This window comes from Mus musculus, chromosome 15 (genome assembly GCF_000001635.26).
Source record: "Mus musculus strain C57BL/6J chromosome 15, GRCm38.p6 C57BL/6J".
Classification (NCBI taxonomy): domain Eukaryota; kingdom Metazoa; phylum Chordata; class Mammalia; order Rodentia; family Muridae; genus Mus; species Mus musculus.
Genome location: NC_000081.6, coordinates 12,420,552 through 12,443,942, shown reverse-complemented (window position 1 = coordinate 12,443,942; position 23,391 = coordinate 12,420,552). Strand labels below are relative to the sequence as shown.

The 23,391-nt window shown below is 46.4% G+C and overlaps 1 protein-coding gene across 17 annotated transcripts in view; it reads left to right on the top strand.

Moving 5' to 3' along the window:
* The window catches only part of Pdzd2 (PDZ domain containing 2), a 380,258-nt gene that overhangs the window by 296,026 nt on the left and 60,841 nt on the right, over nt 1–23,391 (top strand). For 13 of the 17 annotated variants that reach the window (XM_006520163.4, XM_017316735.2, NM_001081064.2 and 10 more), the window contains 2 exons: nt 1,331–1,463; nt 6,684–6,839. The exons of 2 other annotated variants lie outside the window; for them this stretch is intronic. In XM_006520163.4, coding sequence (XP_006520226.1) covers nt 1,331–1,463; nt 6,684–6,839 — 289 coding nt within the window. The remainder of the gene's footprint in view (nt 1–1,330; nt 1,464–6,683; nt 6,840–23,391) is intronic. 2 more of the 17 variants (XM_006520165.4, XM_006520166.3) reach the window with 2 other exon arrangements.

The window sequence follows — 23,391 nt, the reverse complement described above, 5'->3', positions numbered from 1 at the left end:
AGATTCCAGGGTGCCCTTCCCTCCTGACTTTCTCATCCCCACTTTCTTACCATGCTAAGTAACTGGTAGCTCCCTTAGCGTTTCTCTACTGTAGGGATTTTTGGAAATAGAAGGCAGAGGCTATTGGAAGTCCCATGTGCCTTTTATCTTTTTTTTATAGCCTAAACTCTAAAGAAAGACTAGCATGTGAGCCTAGAAGAAGGAGACAATGAGAACGATGCTGTTGAAGGCAGAAAGGAGAAAAAGATGGAAGGGGAGATGCTGGTTGGTTCATTGGGAGGAGCACAGAAGAAAGAGCTATGTGGACCTGGGAAGATTTGGGTATGCGCAGGTTCCACTGTAGGACCTGGATGGTGATGGCAAGCCTTGAGAGACAGGGAGACCCCTAGGCGCCATGGTCTGCTTCACCAGATTTTCTGTCTGAGTGTCAGGGGCCTTTTGGTTTATGGAAGACAAGACCCTGGCCAGCTCAGCGGAATCCATTGCAGAAATCAGTTTCGAGGGTTGTGTGCACTGAGGGCCGTGACCTGCCCTAAGGAGACAGTCCCAGTAACAGCAAAGTCTCCTGCCAGCAGTGAGACAGGAGCTCAGAGTCAGCCGTAATTTAAATGGAAAAAAAAAAAGCCCAGGTTTTTACAACCACAGAAATGAATCAAATCTCAAACCTTTAACAATAGCAAGCTCAACACTTCATTGCTGTGATTGCTTCTGCTTCGCTAGTTTGTCCTCTGTGGGGGACCCAAGAGTGAAATAATCCTTGGAAAGTTTTATCTTCAAGGTCCTGTAGCTCTGTGGTGGGGTACGGAGGTACCAACACTTACCACATAGCCCCAGTTTCCCAGAAAGAATCCTGCTTCTGTCTGATGGGGCGGGGAGGGAGACACAATAGACCAGTGAAGGGCCGCAGGTGGGTTTGACGTGTCTTGGCACTGTCTGTGTTCAGCTTAGCAATAGCCCCGAGCTGATGACAGGGAGGATTAGGGAAAGATCGACTGACTTGAGTCTCCTAAAACCTGAGGGTCTTAGTTGCTCTATCACAATAGTCATCCAGATGAAGTGTCATTGACGTTCGTTGTCAGAGACGCTTAGCTTAAGAGTGAGTGTATTGGTAAGTGACTGTCAAGAGTCCCAGAGACTGTCAAAGAGTCCATGAGTCTGGATACTAGCGTTAACGCAATCCCACCCAAAACCATCTTTGGTTGTCTTTCCTTCCTCTTCCACCTTATCTAACTGTCCTGTCTCATGACTCTGCCTAGCTCCTAGAAGACGGCACTTCTCTAACCCAGAATGTCTTGACCAGGGGTCTTTTTTCCCATCTCCGTTTCTTCAGGGATGGCAGGCTGTCCTTAGGAGATGAACTGCTGGTGATCAATGGTCACTTACTGGTCGGGCTCTCCCATGAGGAAGCTGTGGCTATTCTGCGCTCAGCCACTGGGATGGTACAGCTGGTGGTGGCCAGCAAGGTAGGTAGTTTCTGTCATTCTTGGTATTTATCATGGTAGTATGAGTCCGGACGGGAGCCCTTCCCATGCCAGCAGGTATGTGCATGCTTACGGCTTATCTTGGGCGGTAGCTGTGATTCCACAGATGTGCACATGTGACTGAAATGTGCTTGATTAAGTCATTAAAGATGCTTGTTAGAAAAGTTATAACAGAATGAAGGAGAAGGTAAAGAATAGGAGATGCAGAAACATGATAGGAGGAAAAAGAAGGCTGCATGGAATTTTTTTTTTTTTTGGTCACTATGATGAAATGCCTGAGATAGGTGACTTAAAGAAGAAGAAAGGTTATTAGGGCTCATGGCTTCAGTGTATGACCCCCTGGATCCCTTACTGGGCCTATGACCATACAGAAACGTTGTGGCAAAAGAGTATAGTGGACAAAGGAAAGTTGTGTGCCCTGTGCAGTCAAGAAATAAAGACACTGAGACATGAAGAGGCCCTTCAAAGACACATATCCCAGGGGCCCTCTTAGCCCAACTAGGCCCCATCTTTCAGTTTCTACCACTTCCCAGTACTCCAATTGTGGATCCATTAATGGATCCATCCATCTGTTACATAAGAACACTCAGGACCAACCACTTACCTAAGTCTCACCTCCAAGTATTGTACGAAGGACCAGGCCTTCAGCATAGCTGGGGGTGAGGGGGCGTGGACACTTCACATCCAAACCACCACAGTAAGGAATGCATCTTCTGAGGCCAGAATGAGAAAAGTCTCAGGGCTGTCTGTGGAGAGTCCTGGTCCCTAGTCTAATCACCCCTACGTTGTTAGAGCTGGAAGAAGCTCTATGCCTCCTTTGTCCAACCACCTCCACCTTCCCTTCCTCCCCAACTCGGCAGATATGACAGTGGGCAGAGCATCCATAGTGGCTGCCATCTTGCAGAGGTCATGGTGCTGTCAACAGTGCCAGATAGCAAATGCTTGGCACACCACCCTCTGTCCCATTCTGCTGCCATATCTCCCTCCTGGTCTTCACTGTTATCACCGGATCCTGAAACCCAAGTCTGGGTTTCTTTCACCTGTGTGTGTTGATGTAATGACTCTGTCATGGGCTCTTATGATCTGCATTCAAAAGTTCCTAGAGAAAGGCTGCCGATGCCACGGCTCTGAGGAGGCCAGGAGACAATGACTGCTCTCCTTCTGCTAGGTCTTCTGGTTATGCTGTTGAGACCATTAAAGAGGTCCTGTGACTTAGGAGTGAGTAAGGTAGAACCACATGGCTCTTTCTGCCGCTGAGTGGCTGACTGGGAGAATCTGTGTGAGGCCACACACAGCTCAGCTCTGCATAGAGTCTGCTGCCATTGTTTCTAATTCCCTTTCCATCTTCCTGCTTTTTATTTTGAACCTTGGCATCTGTAGGTTTTCCTGTATTTTTTTCTTTTTTAGATTATAAGATCTAGCACCAGTTTGGGGAATGCAGTTGGTTCTCCATATCCATGAGTCTCCATCCATAGGCTCAACCAACCCCAGATGGAAAGTATTTAAAGTAACAATTGTATTTTTACTTAACACAGACCCTAACCCCCTCCCTTTGTTGCTCCTTAAATAATCCAGCAGCTATTTATAGATCATTCACATTGTATGACAACCTGGGAACTATTTAAGGGATAGATATGTTTTATACAAATATTATATCGTGTTGTAGGAAGAAGGATTTAAGCATCTTAAGCTCTGGTGTCTCACAGGTAACAAAAGACAATTATATATAATACCAGATTAGGATTCCTTTTCAAGCTATCTGAAAAATCTGCCTCAGGCCGGGCATGGTGGCACAAGCCTTTGATCCCAGCACTTGGGAGGCAGAGGCAGGCGGATTTCTGAGTTCGAGGCCAGCCTGGACTATAAAGAGAAACCCTGTCTTGAAAAACAAAACAAAACAAAACAAAAAAAGTCTGTTTCTCTTCCTACCTCTTACCCCAAACCTTTGAGGAGAACATTAGGGTTGCCAAGGTACGCCTTGGGTGAAAGTTGTAAGCGCCTGAGGCAGATCTGAGCCCACTCTTCCTGTAGCCCTTTGCTCCCTACAGAGGTTTTGTGGGCCCTGGGAACTTCTCCTGAATCTTCTATACCCAAAGGGCTATCTGCATCTCTCCACAGGGACAAAGAAGGATAGAGGTCCTGGGAGCTTCTCTGTCCCCCTGCTAATCATTCCTTTCAGGGACGGGGGGACATGCTTCAAGGGAAGAAAGACCACCTCTTCACTTTGCCTAGCAGATCAGCAGTTTGGCAGCATCCCTGGGTCTTGCACATAGTCCTGTGTTGGCAGCCTACTTCATTTGCACAGCTACCTCCATCCAGGGAGCAGCTCAAAGTGTCAGTTTCTGCCCAGGATTATGGCATGTGCCATCACAGCCTCAGGTCTAAACAGCTCACTTTAACCTGCTAAACTCGGAGGAGGAATAGGGGGATGCCTTCTCCATGCTAAATGTGTGGAGACGTGGGCCACTACTGGCTGCTCAGAAGAATCTGTGCAAGGCCACACACATCTTAGCTCTGCAGAGCTATGCTGTTGCCCTATGAGGTACACTCACAGGACCTCAAAGATGGTTCCGAGTAATGCCAGGCTCTCCACCTACCTGGCCCCTTAAAAGATAAGAGGTAGAGTATATAACAGTTGCCAGATACTAGAATCATCTCAGTAGATGCTAAACCAATCCCTTGAGGCAGATGTGTGTTCTTATTCAAAGACTTCCATTTAAATCCCAGCGATTATTTAACTTCCTTGGGGGCAGTAGACAAAAGCAGGTTTTCTGCCAAGTCCAATAGATTGCGAAATGTCTGCTGCTGCCATTCTCCCAGCCGCCCTAGAGGTAAAGAACATGTAAAGTGTAACAGAGCAGGGTGTCAGAAAAAGATAGTGTGCTCCTCCCAGAGGCCCTGGGTTCTTATAGGGCTGAGCAACATCCGGGAACCAGTTCTCACACCACAGGATCCTGGGCACCCACCCCAGATCTCAGAGGATAACTAACACCTTTCAGTTCCTGCTGTGTGTCCTGTTTACACTCAGGCAGCCAGCGATCCAGCCTGCTGCTGGTTCCTAACCTTGTCCCCAACTGTCTGAGTGCTCGTCCATGCAAGAGGAAGAGGAGCATTCATCAGCAGGTTTCTCCTGGCATCCAGCCATTCTTCCTCTTTATCTAACCAGAGTAGGAAAGCCATAGGCTTGGTTTTGCCTTTATCCCTGGGGTTTGAAGGATGGGAGGGTTTCCAGCGTCCAACTATAAAGAATAATAAAAATGTAAAAATCTTACTATTCTAGATCTAGGACACTTGTCACAAAACTTTAAGGCATTGTCCGGAAGTGTAGTCACCTCATGGAGAGGATGCCGGATGCTTCCACAGAAACAGGCAGTTAGCCTGTATCCTAGTAGGAGCTTGGGTGTCTGTGTTGTGAAAGCCGACCTGCCGGTGTGCTGGATAGTTTTTTGTCAACCTGATGCAAGTCAGGGTTCTCTTGGGAAGGGGAGCTTCCGGCAAGTCTGTGGGGACATTTCCTGATTGATTAGGAGGTGCCCAACACACTGGTAATATCACCCCTGAGCAGGTGGACTGCGGTTCTATAAAAACAAGTTGAGCAAGCAGGCCACGGAGAGTACAGCCAGGAAGCAGCCTTCCTCTATAGCCACTGCTTCAGTTCCTACTTCCAGGTCCCCCTGCCTTGGTTTCCATCCTGATAGACTGTGATAAGGATGTGTGAGCGGAATAAACATTTCCTTCCTCAGCTTGTTTAGTCCTTGTCTGTTTGGTTGTTTTGCCTTGCTTTTAGAAACAGGTTCTCTCTAGATAGCCCTGGCTGACCTGGAACTTACTGTGCAGACCAGGCTAGCCTCATCCGTGCAGAGATCCTCCTGAGTGCTGGGATAGAAGGCACATAGCACTGCAGCAAGCTTTTAGTCCTTTTTTTAAATCACAGCAAGAAAAAAAGGCATGCTAGAACAGCCAGGGTGATTTCGATGCTCCTTTACTCTGTGTATGTTGTGTGTGTGTGTGTGTGTGTGTGTGTGTGTGCGCGCGCACGCCCGCACCCATGTTTTCGTTTTCTTTGAGTCAAACACAAATTGACAGAGGACGTCTTGGAGGCCATCCCACATGGACTTAAACACCAGCTCCACCCTGAGAAAAGCTGTGTGTTCTGGGCAAGCCATTACATGTTTAAATCCCTGTTCCCTTTCTGCACAGCGAGACTCGAGACTTGGGAAGTGCCTCTGAGGATGTCACAAAGCTTAAAGGAGGCAGTTAAGCCCCTGAGCAGTGTGGCTGGCTAGAGGGAGCAGTGGGGAGACTACTTCTCTCTTTGTCATGCATGAGCACGTGTGTCATCATTCCACATGGGAGGATAGCATGCTGTCACACGTGCTTCTGATCTGCCTGCTCTCCGAGTAGCAGGCTGGGAGACCCTTTCCCACCAGAAGTTCATCTCAGTGCCATAGAATATTCTATCTCATGGCTACTTTGTAATTTACTCACTGGTTACAACCTTCATTTTATTTTTAAAAAAATTCTTTCTTACAGATGGTCCAACAGAGTAGACAACACCGAAGAGAAATGGACTCATGTGTGGCCTAATAACTTATTTCCTTAGACAGACAAACAGTGCAATATATTCACAATTACTGTTACAGACGGTTGTCCTAGGCCTGGAGTGTAGCTCAACTGATATACTGCTTGCCTAGAGTGAATGTTTTTCACATACCTTGGGGTTAAAAATGGCATCAAGCAGGTAACAAACGAGCACTGCTGACTTTGGATGCCAGATCACTAAAAGTTTGTAAGGTCTGTTACAACCTGTGAGTTGGTTTTGGCTTCTGTGTTCTGCGGACAGTCAAGCAGTTGGATGGTTCAAGCCTCGTGGAACGTTCTACTCCCTACGGAAGTGGCTAGGCTGAGGAGATAAAGGGAACACATCACAGTCTTTCCTTAGCTCAACTCTTCAGCCCAGATCCCATCCCTGGCCTCCGTGTCTAGTGGCCTTTCTAGGAAGTGTGCCAGGCTCCTGGGTGCTCCTTGTGGCTTTACATTGTATTACCACACCTGACATTGACAGTGACCCCACACGTGTGGACCATAAACTTCACACACTCTCTGGGTCAGAGCTTGTGGCTGGCCTCAGCAGGTTGATTTCCATCAGCTGCTGCTGGTACCCGGGTGGGTAATTCCTGGGCCTCTCGTGTATCCTCTTAGGAGAGCTCAGCGGAGGACCTTCTGAAGTTAACATCGAAGAGCTTACCTGACCTGACTAGTTCAGTGGAGGACATATCCTCCTGGACTGACAACGAAGACCAGGAGGCAGCCAGGGATGATGAAGAGGGGACAGGCTCAGCTGCTGTCCGGGGCACGGTAAGTGAGCCTCTGGCTGCTTCCAGCGCTAGGATGATGCCTTTCTGAAGACGTGAGTGACAGAATCAGAGAAGAATGTGGCGCCTTCCTTTTTTATATCTTTCTCAGCACATTCTGGAAACTTCTGAAAGGGAGATGCGTTTCATTTAAGAAAGTTGAAACTGGAAACCACAGGCTGTGGGGTTGTGTGCATATATATCAGTCTCTAGAACGCTCTTTCGTGTGCACGAAGACACGCTTACTGCTTCTTAAGGATGCTTGAAAACAACTCAGGGTTTCAATTCAGACTTCCAGACTTCTGCTTGAATGTGGAAGAAACCACGCAGGCAGATTAGTGGTAGAGTCCATCTTTGAATTTGAACCATACCAGGTCATCCGAGTAGCTTACAACGCTTCTCTGCACAAGGGGTCAATCTGCTGTGTCACACCGGCACACACAGGAAGGTGTCCTACTACAAGGAGAAAATACGGGCTCCTGATCTATTTCTATCTGCTCTTGCACCAACCTTCTTTCTCTGCCGTTCAGAAGCTAGTACTCCTCTCTCTGCGCCTTGAACTTAGGTAGCACGGTTAAGCTTTGGGAACTGACCTACCTCTGTCGAGCCCGGGGACTTGAGAAGCAAAGCAAACATCTGCATTCTTCATCAGTTACTGGGACATTGCTACCTTTGAGGGAAGAGGGGAAAGTTGCTTTTCCATCAGAGGACAGCTTTCTCAGGAGGCCCCACCCAAGCAAGTGGGTAAGCCTACCATGAAGGACCCGGGGGCAGGGGCGCGGGGTTGGTGGGCAGGTTAAACAACCCTGTGGCTGTACCCTTTCTCTACACGGAATGGTGGCTTTTGGTGGCTTTCCTTTGGCTTTCAGCAAGAGTGGAAACTGAACTAATAATTTCCCCAGCCTTCACATGCCCTCTGCCTGCCTCTCAGACCTCTCTTTGCACCAAGCTCACTACTGACTCTAAGCAACTGCTCCGCTTCCTAACCACAGCACAGCCCCGCATGGTGGCTTCCTGTTTTCCGGCCTCAGAACCTTTGCAGCCGCTCTTCTGTCTGTGGAAACCTCTGTCTGCAACTGGGGCTCATCTTCGAGACCTTGTAATCTGACTTCCTCAGAGGAACTACTACATTGTACTGACCGCTCCCAACCCCCCACTCCCCACCCCCCAACCCCCCACCCCCGGCTCACCCTGGCTGTCCATGTTCATCCTCTGTGAACTGCTGGCCCCAGATATGTTTGGTCTTTCTCCCAAGGTGCCATCAGCTGCATGAGGCAAGGGATCCTCACAACTGCTCTGGCCTGTCTGTAGACCATGCATCTCATTTTTGAGCTCTGAAACATTAAATAAAGCTTTAACGGGAATCTGGGGCTGTGGCTCCATTGGCAGATTGCTGGCCTACCACGTAAACCAGGCATTGTGCCACACACCTATAATCTCAGCACTGAGGTCAGAAGTTCAAGGTCATCCTGGGGTATATAGTGAATTTGAGGCTATCCTGGGCTACATGAGACCTGCCTCAAAAGCAACACGAAATAAATTACAGTACCAGGGAAAGCCCTGATTAGACAGCAACTGTTCCATCTCCAAGGGGAGAATATGTAGTGTAACTGGCTTCATAGAAGGAATTGGGTCGTGTGCCTTCTGTTTCTGTTTTGTGGTAGGCCCTGATATTTAACAAATCAACCGTAATGATTAAACATCTCAATAGAAATTGGTAAAGGACAAGTGACATGTGAATAGAAACACTAGCTAGCCCAAGGCATCAGGAAAAGTGCCCAGACTCACAGCTGTAGGGAACACAGACTCGAATAAAGTGAACGGCAACACGGCAGACCACTGAGGAACCTGGGGATGAACTGGGCCGTACTTCTCATGCATTGGGCTAGAAATCCTTGATGAGAGAGGCCACTCAGATCCATAGATAACAAGCTTGCCCCCTCCCCGCGCCCCGTCCCTACCTCCCACGCACCCACCCTCAGTCACCTTCACTCATACCCACCAACCTACTCCCAGTTTAGGCAGCCATGAGGGAAAACACAAGAGTCAGGGACAAAGCGGTACGCCAAGGGTACACACACTCTATAGACATGCAGGCATGATGCAGAGGGGTCGTTGCACTGGCAGGAGGGTGTGTCTTATGGGAGGTTGGCTTCAGAAGGTCTGCAAATGTTGGAGTCCAGGAGTCTGGGCTTTCTGAAGCACCCATAGGACTCTGATGCTCAGCAAGATTGTAGAAAACAGAAGGGGCAGGACTCTATCAATCACACAGTAGACTGGTAGGAGCTCCCCATCTCCATCCCCACCCCACGCCCACCCCCTGCACCTCTCTGTGCAGGGCACAGCCTTGAGGCAAGAGATTTGACTCGAATGACCCCATTCCTTCCTGCAGTTTAGGGGTCAGGAAGTAGGGATGTTCGCTGTGCACGTGGGAAATGTGGAAGCCTGGGGTCCTTCAAGGCACGTGCTTGCACATCTGTTCGCCACCTTTGCATACCTGTTTCTGCAGATAGACTGGCAGTGTACTTGTGGAAAGTATCGTGCCAGCTCCAGCATGAGAAGATGCACAAATACCCTGACTGCATATTTTTCTCTCCTCTGTCCCCATCTATGTCCCTGCCTCTCCTCGAAATCCTGGACTTTCCCTGGTGGGCCTCGCTTGGCTTACACATCTCAGGCGGGTGCTTCCGCTGACACGGAGCATAGCTAAGGGGCTGTGTGAAACTCAAGGCACCGTGCAGGACTACCAACACAGGATAAGGAGGAGAAGGCTGCCATCAACACTGGCCTAAGAAACTAAGATTTAAATCTGGGGGGGGTGGCTTTGGTTTGGTTTGGTTTCATACGTAAGGAGATGAAGTGATTCGTGGAGGAGAACAGAGATAAGAATAATTACTTGCCCGGGATGGATCGCCCGGAAAGCTGCTGATGTTTGACTTAGACTTACTCCTCTAGCAACATTTGCAGGGCTTGCTGCGACTCGCTGTCTGGCTCCGTGCCTCCTTCCCTCGTCTGTGCAGTTTGCAGTTCCCAGGGAAGTAAACATCTGGGCGGTCGCATAGAAAAAGTGAATGCCGTGCCCTGTAAATGAGAGCTTATAATGAAGGGGTCTCCAAGGGGAGTAGACACACTTGAGGTTAGTAGAAACCAACCTGGTTTCTGGGGTGTGGAAGGAAGACATTAGGATGTTTATAGATTGCATCTCACTTTATAGTAGTATTACATTTGGGGTTCTGTTGCGGGGGTGGGGTTTGTTTTGGTTTGGTGTCTCATCTTTTTTGAGACAGGGCCTCCTCACTCTGTAGCCCTGGCTGATCTGGAATTGCTGTATAGACCAGGATCTGCCTCCAAGGCCTGGGATTAGAGGCATGCACCACCATACCCAGCCCTCAATTTACTTTACTTTTTGAAAAATGTTATTGCATTCTATTTGTGTGTGTGTGTGTGTGTGTGTGTGTGTGTGTGTTTTAAATACTGTTAAAATTCCATCTGAATACAGTCAGCTTTTGGACTTGAGATATACCTTCAAATTTCAGGTAAATGCCCTAATGGACCACTAGAGCATGTAATATATATTACTTATTACATACTCATATATAAAGTAACATAATGGGCCTCTAGAGCAGTAATACTATGTCCTTGCCCTTCTGTTAATGTCTTCTGTGAAAATTATATTGTAGATGTTGTGAGATTTTTATCACTAGATAAATGGCTTCCTGCCTAGTTCTTTGTTCTAAAGATACCTTTCATTCTTGTCCGTAATTACACAGCTTTTTACCATCAATACCACTCCCTACTCTCTTAATTGGGGTCGGCTGAATTTAAGCCTTCTGGGGATTAAAGTGTATGTCCATATATTGCAAGGTAAAGGGGAATATAGAGAGGAAAAAAAGGGAGGAAAAGGGGGGAAGGGGGCTGTCCTAAAATAGAAAATGTATTCTGTCATAGACAAAGCAATAGCAATCAGGAAAAGGGGAAGAAAAGGAGAGTATGACTCATTGGAGCTTCAAGAAGCCCTTGAAATATATTTGATTTCTTAAGTCTGCTCATGGATGTCATACCATCATAGTTGAATCTTACCCAAGACAAGAGGTCCACTCTCAGTCTCTCTTCCAATTACTGTGATGACTTTTAAGAAAGCCTTGGGCCAGCAAGATGGCTCAGTAAGTAAAGGGTCTTGCTGCAAAGCCTGGTTAAGTTTGAGCCATCCTGGTACCCCCACAGTGGAAAGAAGAAGTGACTCTGCGTGCTGTGTTCCAGCATCCACTCATGCGCATGTGTGCAGGCTCACAAAATAAGTCTGTGTAACAAAAATATTTTTCAAGTGACAAAATTGCTGTGGATGGTGCTCGGATGCATTAGATAAGTGGTAACTGGGTGCTGAAGACACACACTTTAACAAAAATCTTTCTGGGTACCAAAAGGTAGAATTCCTTGACTTTATTCTAGCCCCTTCTTATGCAACATGGTAGTGCACAGCTTGGGAAATCAAAACAAAGCAAAATAGCAGAGGTCAGGGTTCTGCTGTGGAATTCCAGGGCAGAAATTTCTCAAAGAAACAAAGATGCTCTGGACCAATAGAATTCTCCCACCCCACCCCCAGGGGCCTGAGAGCTTGCCTTGTCTTTTGTTTGCTTTGTTGGCTTGTTTTTTCTTGCCTTGCTGTTTACATAAGTAGTAGTTTAGCTCCCAACATGACATTTGAAGAGAAAGAAGACCATGGTCCTTGTACTCCACTTAAAGCGCCCAGCTTTCCACCTCTTGCCTACCAGGACTCTACAGTTTCTTTCTTTGAAGATTTTATTTTTCCACTCAAGCCTTCTCTAGTCCCTTATTTTGAGCGTTCTCTTGGCCTTTTAACACTCAGGAGTCAGAAAGTCATCCTCTGATTCATGACTTGCAACAAAGTGCGTTTTCTCTCTCTCTCTCTCTCTCTCTCTCTCCCCCTCCCTCCCTCCCTCCTTCCCTCCCTCCCCCAACACCTCCCACCCCCCTCATGTTTGATACTATGTCCTTGTTTCCCCTCAAAGATATCTATTTTCTTAATAAATATTTGTGCCATGATCTTTCGCTGGTGTTATTGACCCACCAGCCGTCTTAGCTCCCTGGGCAGACATCTCTAATTCTTCCTAACATTCCTCCCACTGATACTACGTCCAGCCACAGACATTTATCACATGGCCTCGCAGGTGCCCACGGCCAAGCCAGTGTATGAGTCAGCCTGCTCTGTAGCCAACTCCATCATTTTTCTAGAGTGTTCCTCTCCTCTCACAGCGTTTATTGTAGCCCAGCATGAATTGCTGTTATTTCTGTACATTTTACAATCTCCACTGCTGAGTGATAAGTATGCTGTAAGTGATATCCAACCATATGCTGTATTGAGAGACAGCTGTGGCTTCTGTTTTGGGGGTGTTTGTTTGCCGTCTTTTGTTTTGTTTTTTGAGACAGGGTCTCACTTTATAGCTCTGGCTGTCTTGGAACTCACTATGTAGACCAGGCTGGTCTCAAACTCACAGAGATCTCTGCCTTCTGAGAGCTGGAATTACAGGTATATGTCCCTGTGCCCAGCATGACCCAAAACTTTTTCAAGGTGGGTAGGGTAGTATTTGATTATTTCACTGGATTTCCACAAAATCACCCAGAGAAATGGGTGGCATTCCAGGGTAAGAGCATAGCACACCCTGTTCAAAGATTAACGAGACGTCTACTGAGCCAAATGCACAGGCTGGGCCTTTAATCCAGACTAAAGAACTAGGACTTCGTTATGAGAAATGTGCTTACAGGTGGCTTTGTAGTTGAGTGACAGATGCAGTTCCCATGTTGGGATCCTTGGGCAGTGGGGGAGAGGGAAGGTTTGGAGGTAGGCAGATAGGTGTGGAGCTCTTTGCTGGCCCAGCTGAGAATGGAACAATAAGAGCCCATGTCAAGAAACCATGAAGGCAGAGATTGAAGTCAATAGTCTTCAGTGGGCAGAGCCAGCACTGCCACGTGGTGGCTGAGTGCTTGAAGCAGTGGCTCCTTAGAGGTGGGGGGGGGGGGATGGGGGAGGGAAGAAGGGAGGGAGGGAGGGAGGGAGAGAGAGAGAGAGAAGAAGATGGAGTTTCCCTTTCCTTGGTTGATGCTGTTTCTGAAGGCAGGGCTCTCCCTGAATGGTTTTGTAAACTGGGTTCTGTTCACCTTTGACCCCTCCTGCCATGGTCTATTTCTCATTGGCTGTTCTCTGTCGTAGCGTGACAACTCTCAACTGTTCTGTACTTCCTCTGGGGAATTCCCACAGAGTCCTCTGCCTCCTGAGAAACTCCAGGCCCGGAAGCTACCTCTCCTTCCTTTGTCCCCAAGCCATTTTCTTTGCTTTCATCACCACTGAGGCCAGCGTAAGGGACCAAGGACAGACCCTTTCCATTCCTTCCAGGCAGCATGCTTGTTGGTAAAGTGGCCAGACCGGTAAACTTTGATGTTGCCGGAAAAGACCCATAATGCATAGCAAGCATCCCTTTTTAAGATGCACAGACTCGGCTGTTTCTCGCGGAGCTCTCATTGGTGTTGTTTTAAAATGGAACTTTAAAATAAAAGCAGGCCATGTAGGTGAACCTATGGCTTCCCAGCTATCTCTACACATCGGTTCCTGCCTCTACTTGCTGAGACACGCTTGGGCAGATGCTCAAGTTTCTTTACAACTTCAGGTGAAGAGATGGGGGAGGAGAGCAGAGTGTGACTAGGCCTTGAGATGAAGGGTCAGCAACTATGAAGGCCAGGTGGCTGCCGCTTCTGGCTTTGATGACCAGTCTCTGTTCCTCGCTCAGCTCTGCTCTTGTAGTGTGAAAGCAGCACAGGCAATAATTAAACCAGAGGACTTGCCAGTGCACCAAGAAACCAACCATCATCAGCATTTTACAACGTTCAGCCTCCAGCAGAAGTTTGTTGAGGCCCTCTGTGGGTGAGAATTGGTGGCCCCAGTGCCAGCCTCTCCTGCTGTTTCCTGTAGGCTCTGCCTACACGTCTACAGTTTCTTGTTGGATTCTTAAAGGCATGCCCTTAGGACTACGGGTCTGAAGTCAAACCAAGTAAACTCAGAACTCCCAGAAACTCCCAGAATTCAGAGTAAAGCTCATGGTGGTCAGTGAAGGGCAGCAGATGACCCTGAGGGCACTGTATGTGGAACTTAACAGTGATGCAGAGCCGACCACAATGACAGATGCTCTTATCTTTACCTAAGCCTTCATGGATCATGGCCAGTCAGAACAAGCTTTGTCTAGTATCACAATCCACAGGAGACTGAGGTTTTTTTTACAGGAGCAAGTTCACGTGAACCAGTGCTGCTAGCTTAGAGAACTTTCACAGCTCATCTGCATCTTTACTGCTTTGCCTCCTGCTTGTCTCTCCCATGCCTCCTGCTTGCTCCTCCCACACCACCTGCTTGCTCCTCCCATGCCTCCTGCTTGCCCCTCCCACACCACCTGCTTGCCCCCTCACATGCCATTTACTAATATATTGGTTTCTTTGTTTATTTACCTACTTTGCAATGCTACCAATTAAATCCAGGGCCCAGCTTCTGCCTAGCCTATTCTTTTCTTTTTTTTATCTTTTCTTACATCATGCCTTCTATCATGCTTTTTGACCATCTTGAGATTTTTCTGTGCATGCACACACACACACAGAAGACATTCACACTGTTCTGTCGCTGTGAGTTGAGAGTAAAGCTATCATGGTTGTGCTGTCAGAGATCTGTCAGGGTGGGAGCTGCCCACTAGCTCCTGCTGAGGAGTGACCCTTAGGGGAGCCCCTTCTCTTCCCAGTCCAGAAATGTAGAAAAATCTAGAAAAGAGCTCCAGATACCAAGGCTTTCTCACCCGCACGGTCAGAGGGACAGGGCCAGCCAAGAGCAAAGCTTACTTGCTTGAGAATGTTGGCGTGCCCGTCTGCCACCATTTGAATTGTGCACTAAGGAGGGCCGTGCAAGTCCTCCCTGCCATCCACACACTCATGTCTGCACTTAAAGAATGCAAAGACCCTAAGGATACTGTCCTTTTTTCAAGCAGGTCATACAAACCTCCCATAAGAGGATCACGCAAAGGCTAATGACGATGAAGTTCCGGGGTCTGTAAGATATACCACAGCTTTCTCTGGAACCGAGAAACTTCCCTAATTTTTGTATGCATGAAATCATCTAAATAGTCCCCAACACAGTCCTTTAAGCCCCTTTAGATTTGCTGGGTGGGGGTGTAGGAGAAAGGGGGTGAGGAATGGGTGGAAACTGGAACAGACTCATTCAAAACAAGGTTGATATTATTTCACTTGCAGAGTCACAGCCTGGATGTCTCCATGGACATCAGCTGCCCTTCCCCCTGCTGCCTCTGAGGGTGTCTGAGCTGTGTACACTTCCTATGTTCTTCATGGACCAAAGCACGCAGAAATAACAAATGGGTCTCTCCATGTCTGCTGCTTTTCTCTTTAGTCCCAAGCTATTCTCATGGGAAAGCAATGGTCCAGCAGTGTGGTAGAGTTTTTGTAATTTCTGCATGCAAGTCACAGGTTCCTTGCCACTTGGTGCTGATTAAATTTTGTGTGTGTGCCTGTGTCTTTGTGTGATTGTGAATTTGTGTGTGTGTGTATGTGCATGCATATGTATCTGATGTGTGTGTCTATGTATGTGTATGTGCATGCATGTGTCTGTGTGTATCTGTCTGTGTGTGTGTGTGTGCATGCATTTGTGTGTGTCTATGTGTATGTGCATGCATTTGTGTGTGTGTGTGCCTATGTGTGTGCATACATTTGTGTGTGCCTGTGTGTATACGTATGTGTCTGGTTGTATATGTCTGTGTATGTGTATGTCTGTGTGTGTTGTTGCTCTGACTCCCTCTGTATGAATGGTTATTCATTTCCAGTCCTGGCCTCTCTGATGGCCATCTGGTTCTCTTTCAGTCACTCACACATCTGCCCCAGAGATTTGGAAAATGGGCTTCATTTAGCAACCTAAAAGCCATGTTCCTGTGACTGAAGCATGAAAGGGAAGTCACGTTGCTTTCTCCTGTGGATCCTGAGCAGTGGGTGCAGCAGCTCAGCTTCCCCGGGGAGGAGAGCTGGACTGTGCTCCGTCACATCTGCAGATTCTTAGGCTCTTTTTCTGAGTGTTGGGAACAGTAAAGAGCCCAGGGTGGAGTGAGAGTGACCATTCCTTCTGAGATCTTCCTTGGGACCAGATATTCTTGTGCAGTGGGAAAGTTGGAGATAAAAGTCGTGCTGTTTGTTTGTGGGGCTGCGGGAGCCAAACGTTAGATGAGTCACAGTGCATTTAGGGAGATCTCTTACGTGCTTTGAACAGCAGCTACAGAGCATCACTACATGGTAGCCTTTAGCATGGACCCAAAGGGTTGATTCCTGGATAGCACTGAGTGGCTTCCTCTGCTCCCACAAATGGAATCTGGGCACTCATGGATTGTCTTATTCAAAAATAATGCTTTTTTGGCAGTTCCACGGTGAAAAAAAATGTCAATGCAATAATGATAATCAAGTGAGTGCCAACTAACCTAACTCCCTTCATAGACTATAACCTAAGAAAATTAAGAATCAATTGAAAGTAATTGTCATCTAAATTTCAATTTCAATTTCCTTGACCTTTTGAGTTTTTTTCTTTTGTTTTGTTTTTAGTTAATGGCCTTCCTTGTTTTCTCCTATGTCTTATTTTGCTCCATCTTGGCTAATAAGATTCTTGATGTGGTAGTCAGAAAAAATAAAGATGTTTTTTCTGACATGCATACACTAGACTGCTTCCCGTGAAACACTCGGGCTTCTTCAGTTCCTACGATGTTGGATGTGTTAGTCTCACATTCTTCACTTTCCAGAGAGATGTCAATGAGCCAATAATTGCATCATATTGTTAGCCCTGTACCCTTGAAGTTTAAATGGGGGACAAACTCTAACCTAGAGATGGTGTTTGTTCCAGAAAAAAATCTGTTTCTGGTATTTTGTTTTTCCTAGGACAATTTTGAGAACTGTTTTTAAAAAGTCTGACATGTTCTGCTTCATTTTGAAAGTGTTTTCTTCAGAAACCAAGTGATTTTGGGGTCAGAGGCAATTTCGACCCTTGCTAAAGGTAGCACAGCTGGGTTTTAGGTTTCAGGGGTGTAGGATTCAGTCCCAGGTCAGGGCTTTCTTGTTATATCAGTCCCCTTTCCCTCTCTAAGTCCTATGGTGCAGAAGGGCCTAGAGAGATGGACACTCTACAGACTCGCATCCTCTTCCCTCAGATTGGCACTGGAGTACACCCAGCCCCTCCGTCAAACTTCTCACTACTGCTCAATCTGTTCTCTCAGAGCCCATCTTCAAAGAAAATGTTCCCCTTCCAGTAGCTAATCCTCATGTCTTCTTTTAGTTTTTCTTCTCTACCACCACTACTCTGATGGAAGTCCACAGTGTGTTTTCAGGTCCCTGGTGTTGAACGCAAGCCTGCCTGGTTCTCCTGTTTCAGTTCACTTGCAATGACCACTGCCTTCTTAGCTGTTAGGTTTGCGGTGATTGGATAGCAGTCTCAGTTGCAGGATATTTGATCACACCGTGAACCTGGAGATTGTGCTATTTACTGGAAAAACCTGTTCTCAGTTGTGGTGTGGCTCGGCCTTAGCACACACCTTTGATTCAAGAACTTTCTGTTTGAAGATTGTAAATAGGATTAAATGAAGTCAACTATAGGTCAAGAGGAGGAGCAAGCGACCAATTGACAAGAAATGAACGTAGGATTATTAAGAAAAAAAAAAGAGAGAATAAGAGAAAACCAGGAGAATGAAGGGAGAGACATACAGGAAGTACAAGGAAGGGGCACTCAGTTTGAAGGAGGTTTGTTTTGTTTTGTTTTGTTTTTTGAGATTGCGTGAGAGGTGGGCATTGCTTCTGGGACACCAGCTGGGGAAGAAGGCCAGCTTGGTGCTTTCCTTGCCTCTCTGTGCTAGCTGGTTTACACCGGGGCTTCTGACTCCCTAGTCTTCACTGTTAAAACTGAACAATTGAGGTTTTGTTTAAAAACAAGCCCCCTCCCCCATATTCAATCCCTAAATATGGCGGCTTCTCTTCAATTTCTAAATATGGCGGTATGACTCGCACTCTGTCTCTGCTTATTCTCAAATTAAACCTGCTAACTTTCTGTGCATGGGAGACTAAGACAAGTCTAGAGTTTGTCCCGTGCATGCCACCATGATGAGCCCTCAAATCTAGAGATACCCTAAAGCCTACCTTGGGAGGGGGAGCCTGAGCTGTGTGCATTTTGTTTTGTTCTTATAACTAAACCTTCCCTCCACCACCCTAGAGATTCGCATTAGGTCCCTGCTAGTGCATTCCCTGCGACCTCACTTTAACCCTAGATGACTGTTACAAACGAATCCTGCCCCTTTCAAAGTAAATGCGGTCGGTTATTTCAGGCATCAGCACTCCACTCATGGATCATGGGCACAATAACCCGCAGTATATGGCACACGTTTCCCGTGTGGGTGATTATCTGTTGGGTGGGACAGGTACACGCACACTCATGAACCTCCCTCACTGGTAGCCACCTGGGAAGCTTCTGTTTTCCTCCTATCAATCACAGGGAAACTGGGGGCCGGGGAGGGCACAGGAGAACTGAGAACCCTACAACTCGGTCTAGCTTCCTTTCAAGCCGCTCCGCTTTGATGTAGGGCAGTGGGGTATTCCAGAGGCCGCCCTTGCATTGCTGCCTTAAGCTTGGGTCTTAAGCACTGTGTGAGTCAGTGACTCTGACAAACACCAAGTTTGACTTAGTCATCCCTTGCCGTTAGGAATCTCCCTCAGAATCAGCCCACAGTGGACGCCTGCAACCATCACTTTGCCCCGTGATGTCCCTCCCCTCAGCCCTTCTTGCTCCGGAGGACCACAACGCCCCTGTGCACAGCTCGAGCTTGGAGGCGGGGTCTCTATGCAAAGTGGATTGCTGCCCAGCTTTTAGTTTTAGGATTCCACCTGGGTCAGAGCCTTCCACTCACATCTGATTGCTGATTGGTGTCCTGAGTGGTCTCCTGTTCATTCATTTGTCTTCTTTCTTCTCTCCTTCCCCCTCGTTTTTTCCTTCCTCAGCTGGTCAGTGTGGCTTTTTAAGGGAAGTCTGCCTCCATAAATCAGAAATCGACATAGTTGAATTCTCCCCTGCAGTGCCATATCTCAGATGGGGACACTGATGCTCACAGGATTCGGCATATATCACTAATAAAATGTGCAACCAGGATGTGCATGGCTGGGTTCTCTGCCCACCTCCATTCCTGCAACACCTGAAGCTAAAACTGCCTTTTTTTTTTTTTTTTTTTTAACAGAGAATTTCACAGATGGTAGGATAGACGAGGGTCTGGAAAGTTCTATTAGATTCCAAGAGTATAATAGCATTGCCTTGCACGAATTATAAACTTCTCATGATTGTACACCCTATTAACTGCTAGACTGAACTGACACCTTCCAGAACTTCAGGCTAGTTTTCTTCTAGAACAGCTACAAAGCCATTTTCAGAGCAGGGCCCTTTTTGTTCTGCAAATTTGGAGGAGTGAATGGGCCCAGCAAAAGGATTCTTTTAGCGCAGGCATTTCCAGACTATTGTCTGTTGACTATTGCTCAGGACTAAGGGGAGGCTCATTGTCGTGAAAAAGTACAGCGCTTTGTACACGGCTTCCTGCTAGAATCTACAGCTAATGTGTCTCCATAGCCCACTTCCTGTTCATTGGGTTCTGAGCCATAGAGTGTGACAAACCAGTTTTCTATTAGGGGAGGAAATGGTCTATTGAAACCGAAACATTTTGCTCTGGCCAGTGTTGGAATCTTAGCCCTGTGTGGTCATTGGGAGGGAGGGCCTGATGAGAGGTGCTTAAACCTTCATAGGACCTTGTCACCTTTGCACCAGGCTATTTACTATGAATAGACCTTTAGAAGGGTTGCTTGGTCATGTGCACAGCAAGTGACACCAGGTACTGGCTCCCCAAGATTGGATTCTCCAGCATCCACAGTAACAAGGACTATTAACTATATAACTGAGGAAGACCTTGAATTCTGGATCCCCCTGTCTCCACCTAAGGAGTACTGGGATTGTAGGTGTGTACCACCACACCCAGCAAGGTTTTCTTTATACAGACAACCCCTGTAGCATCATGTTATGGTACCACGAAAGGGGCTAACATCCCTAGGCTAACACTTCCAGGAAGTGTTCTCATAGAAGTCTTCACTCCTGTCTTCATGTCAGTGGTATGGCCTTTAAAGTGCTCTGTGGTGTATCTAGACCCATTCTTGTTTTAGCTACAGTTTACCATAAGATTTCTTTGGCATAAGAAATCTCACAACTTGTGAGCCCTAGAAACTAGGGCTCATTTCATTTCATTCTTTGTTGTGCTGGGAGATTGCGGGCCAGAGAAAATATTCTCCTTGAAGCCTCGATTGACCTCTGTGTTAAAATCTGCCTGAAATCTGCCCCTCAGCTTCTGCAAATGAAGGCTCATGGCATTGCCTTGGCATGTCCAGATATGATTTAGTGCATGTGGTCTCCTGTAAGTCAGGACTAGTTTCAGATTCATCCTTCCCATGCAATCTGTTGTAGGCCTTGAATGTTATAAGCAAACCAGTATTACTTAAGAGTCTCTGTTTTCTTCTCTCGTCTATCAGGTGAGCATTACTGTTTATCTTGGAATGTATATTTGCTGGAAAAATGAAATGGTATTAAAAAAAACATAGTAAATGAACCACACACTTGTACATGTTGACTGTTCATATCTAGTACTGCTTTAGCTATAGTATCTTAGGATAAAAGGAGCAGTATCCTAGTGTCTTAGTTAGGGTGACATTGCTGTGAACAGACACCATGACCAAGGTAATTCTTATAAGGACAACATTTAATTGGGGCTGGCTTACAGGTTCGGAGATTCAGTTCACTATCACCAACACAGGAACATGGCAGCATCCAGGCAGGTATGGTACAGGAGGAACTGAGAGTTCTACATCTTTATCTAAAGGCTGCTAGGAGAAGACTGGCTTCCAGTAAGCTAGGATGAGGTGCTTAAAGCCCACACCCACAGTGACATACCTTCTAATAGTGCCACTCCCTGGGCCAGGCATATACAAACCATCACACGGAGTAAATATGACACTGGGAATTGAGTAGATGAGGTCTCTGCCATGGCTGGGCAGCCATGAAAAGGCCCTTCTCATAGACTCAGGAGTTTATGTGTCATTTCAAGAATCACTCTGCTTCTGTGAAAGGCGTGGGGCTGTGCTGGAATGATGGAGGAGAACAGAAAAAAGTTGTCCCTAACTCAAGAAACAGGTCTCAGAGTGGCTTTCCTTCCTTGGCACAAGCCTCTCTGCCCAGTTGGCTGTTGCTTTTGGTCTTGGTCCCTATCCATTCAATAGCCCCAAAGCCACCAGGGACTTGGTGGACAGAGAGCACCTTTTTCTTTAAGTGAACTATGAGCCTGTGCCTACCTCTGGGAACTGCTCTTCACAGTGGAGTTGCCTCTTTCCATGACTTTCTTCATCTCTCTGAATGACCCCTGTTTACGTGGTTCTTGGTCTCCTATAGTCTAGATGGTTCTTTTTGTAGTTGTTGTTGTTGTTTGGTTTGGGGTTTTGTTTGTTTGTTTGTTTTAAAAAGCTAGATTTATCTATTTTGTTTTATAAGAGTGATTTTTCTTTTGTGATTTGTTATTGTTTTCCTTTGATTATTTATTATATTATTATTGTCATTAGTTAGTAGATTTTTATACAGTCTTCCTTTTTAAAAAAATTAATTTATTTTAGGTATATGAGTATACTGTAGCAGTCTTCAGACACACCAGAAGTGGGCATTGGATCCCATTACAGATGGTTGTGAGCCACCATGTGGTTTCTGGGAACTGAACTCAGGATCTCTGGAAGAGCAATCAGTGCTCTTAACCCCTGAGCCATCTCTCCAGCCCTAGATGGTTCTTTTTACTGGGTTTTCATTGAGGCCAGGAGAACCTATAAAATCACTCTCAGGATTCCCTTTGTGATCTAACCCTGGACGCCCACCAGTCCCTGACATTGTAAATTAGTGAGCCACATTCGTTATCGCTGTTGACCATGACAGGATTCATTTTCCTTCCCAATGCCCCCTCCAAAACTTTGCCCACATCTCTTTGTTCTCTGATCCTTTATTCCTCATTCTTATCTGAGAAGATAGTTTATCATAAAGAAGAAAGGGAGTTGTCAAACATACAGATAATATATAAAGCTGATATAGTCGCCTCATAAAAGACAGCTCGCTTGGGATTTAGCTTTAAATGCTTTTTATAGCTTACACTCTAGATTAGATACACACATGTCCTGTGTTCAGTTCTTAGCATGAAGCTTATCTTCTTCTTTTCTTTTTTAGAATTAGTTCACTGGTTTTTAATTACAAAAGTACATCCATGGGTATAGCATGGCTCTCTCCCTCGCTACATCTCATAATTCATCTCAATACTACATCATCACTTCATTGAAGTCTTTCACGTGTTCCATCAATTTCATTGCAGATGTGTGATTATTTTGATCTCGCTATGGAATGTTTTACCCATTTCCCACCTATGTACTGTTGGCACACAGGCCATTTTTATTGATATTATATCCTTTAAACTAATTAATTTTTATAATATCAATAGTTATAGTTCTATTTCCTTTTTTGTAAATATGAGAGAAGCTTATCTATTTTAATATGAGTTTTTCCCCCTCATATTAAAATTACCTCAAAAGAAAAAGCTCCAAAGGGTAGCATATTATTTTGTTTGTTTGTTTTGGGTAGCATATTATTTGGTATAGTTAATAAGTTTTAAATTTATCCTTCCTTGAATTTAGTGGGGGATGTAAGTTTCATGTAGGCGTACATACAAGTGCATGCATGCAGGCTTACACATGTGCGCATGCTTGTAGAAGCCAGAGGTTGATGTCGGGTGTCTTCCTCAATAGCGCTCCAACTTCCTCTTTCTCAGGATTTATTTTTATTCTTATGTACCTGTTATATGCATGTGGATATACAGAGACCAGAAGAGGGCACTGGGTTGGTTCACTGGATCTGGCGTTACAGGCTATTGTAAGACTACAAACTTGGTGTTAGGAACGAAACTCGGGTCCTCTGGAGGAACGGGAAGTCCCTTATCTACTGAGTGGTTTCTCCAGCCCATTCACATTAATTTTTGAGACACCATCTCTCAAAAAACTCCTAAGACCTTTCCATCTCTGCACACCTCCATCCTCACTCGCATCCCTAGCCCCTGCCTCCTTCCCTTTTATGCTGGGCTTAGACTCCGGCCATCACTCTCTGCTCTTTACATGGGTGCTGGAGATCTGACCTCAAGTCCTGGGGCTTGTATGAGAGGCCCTTTATTGATTGAGCTGTCTCTCTAGTACATATGCCTCCCCGACCATTAAGAAGTACTCTCAAATACCCAAGTCTGCTGTTCAGTCTACCAGAGTACATTTTAGCATGGTTGGCATCTCTGGGACACCTGACACCATGGCCTTTGGGACCATCTTCTCCGAGTCCCTTCCTGGAATCAAATGGCAAACGCTGCCTACAGACA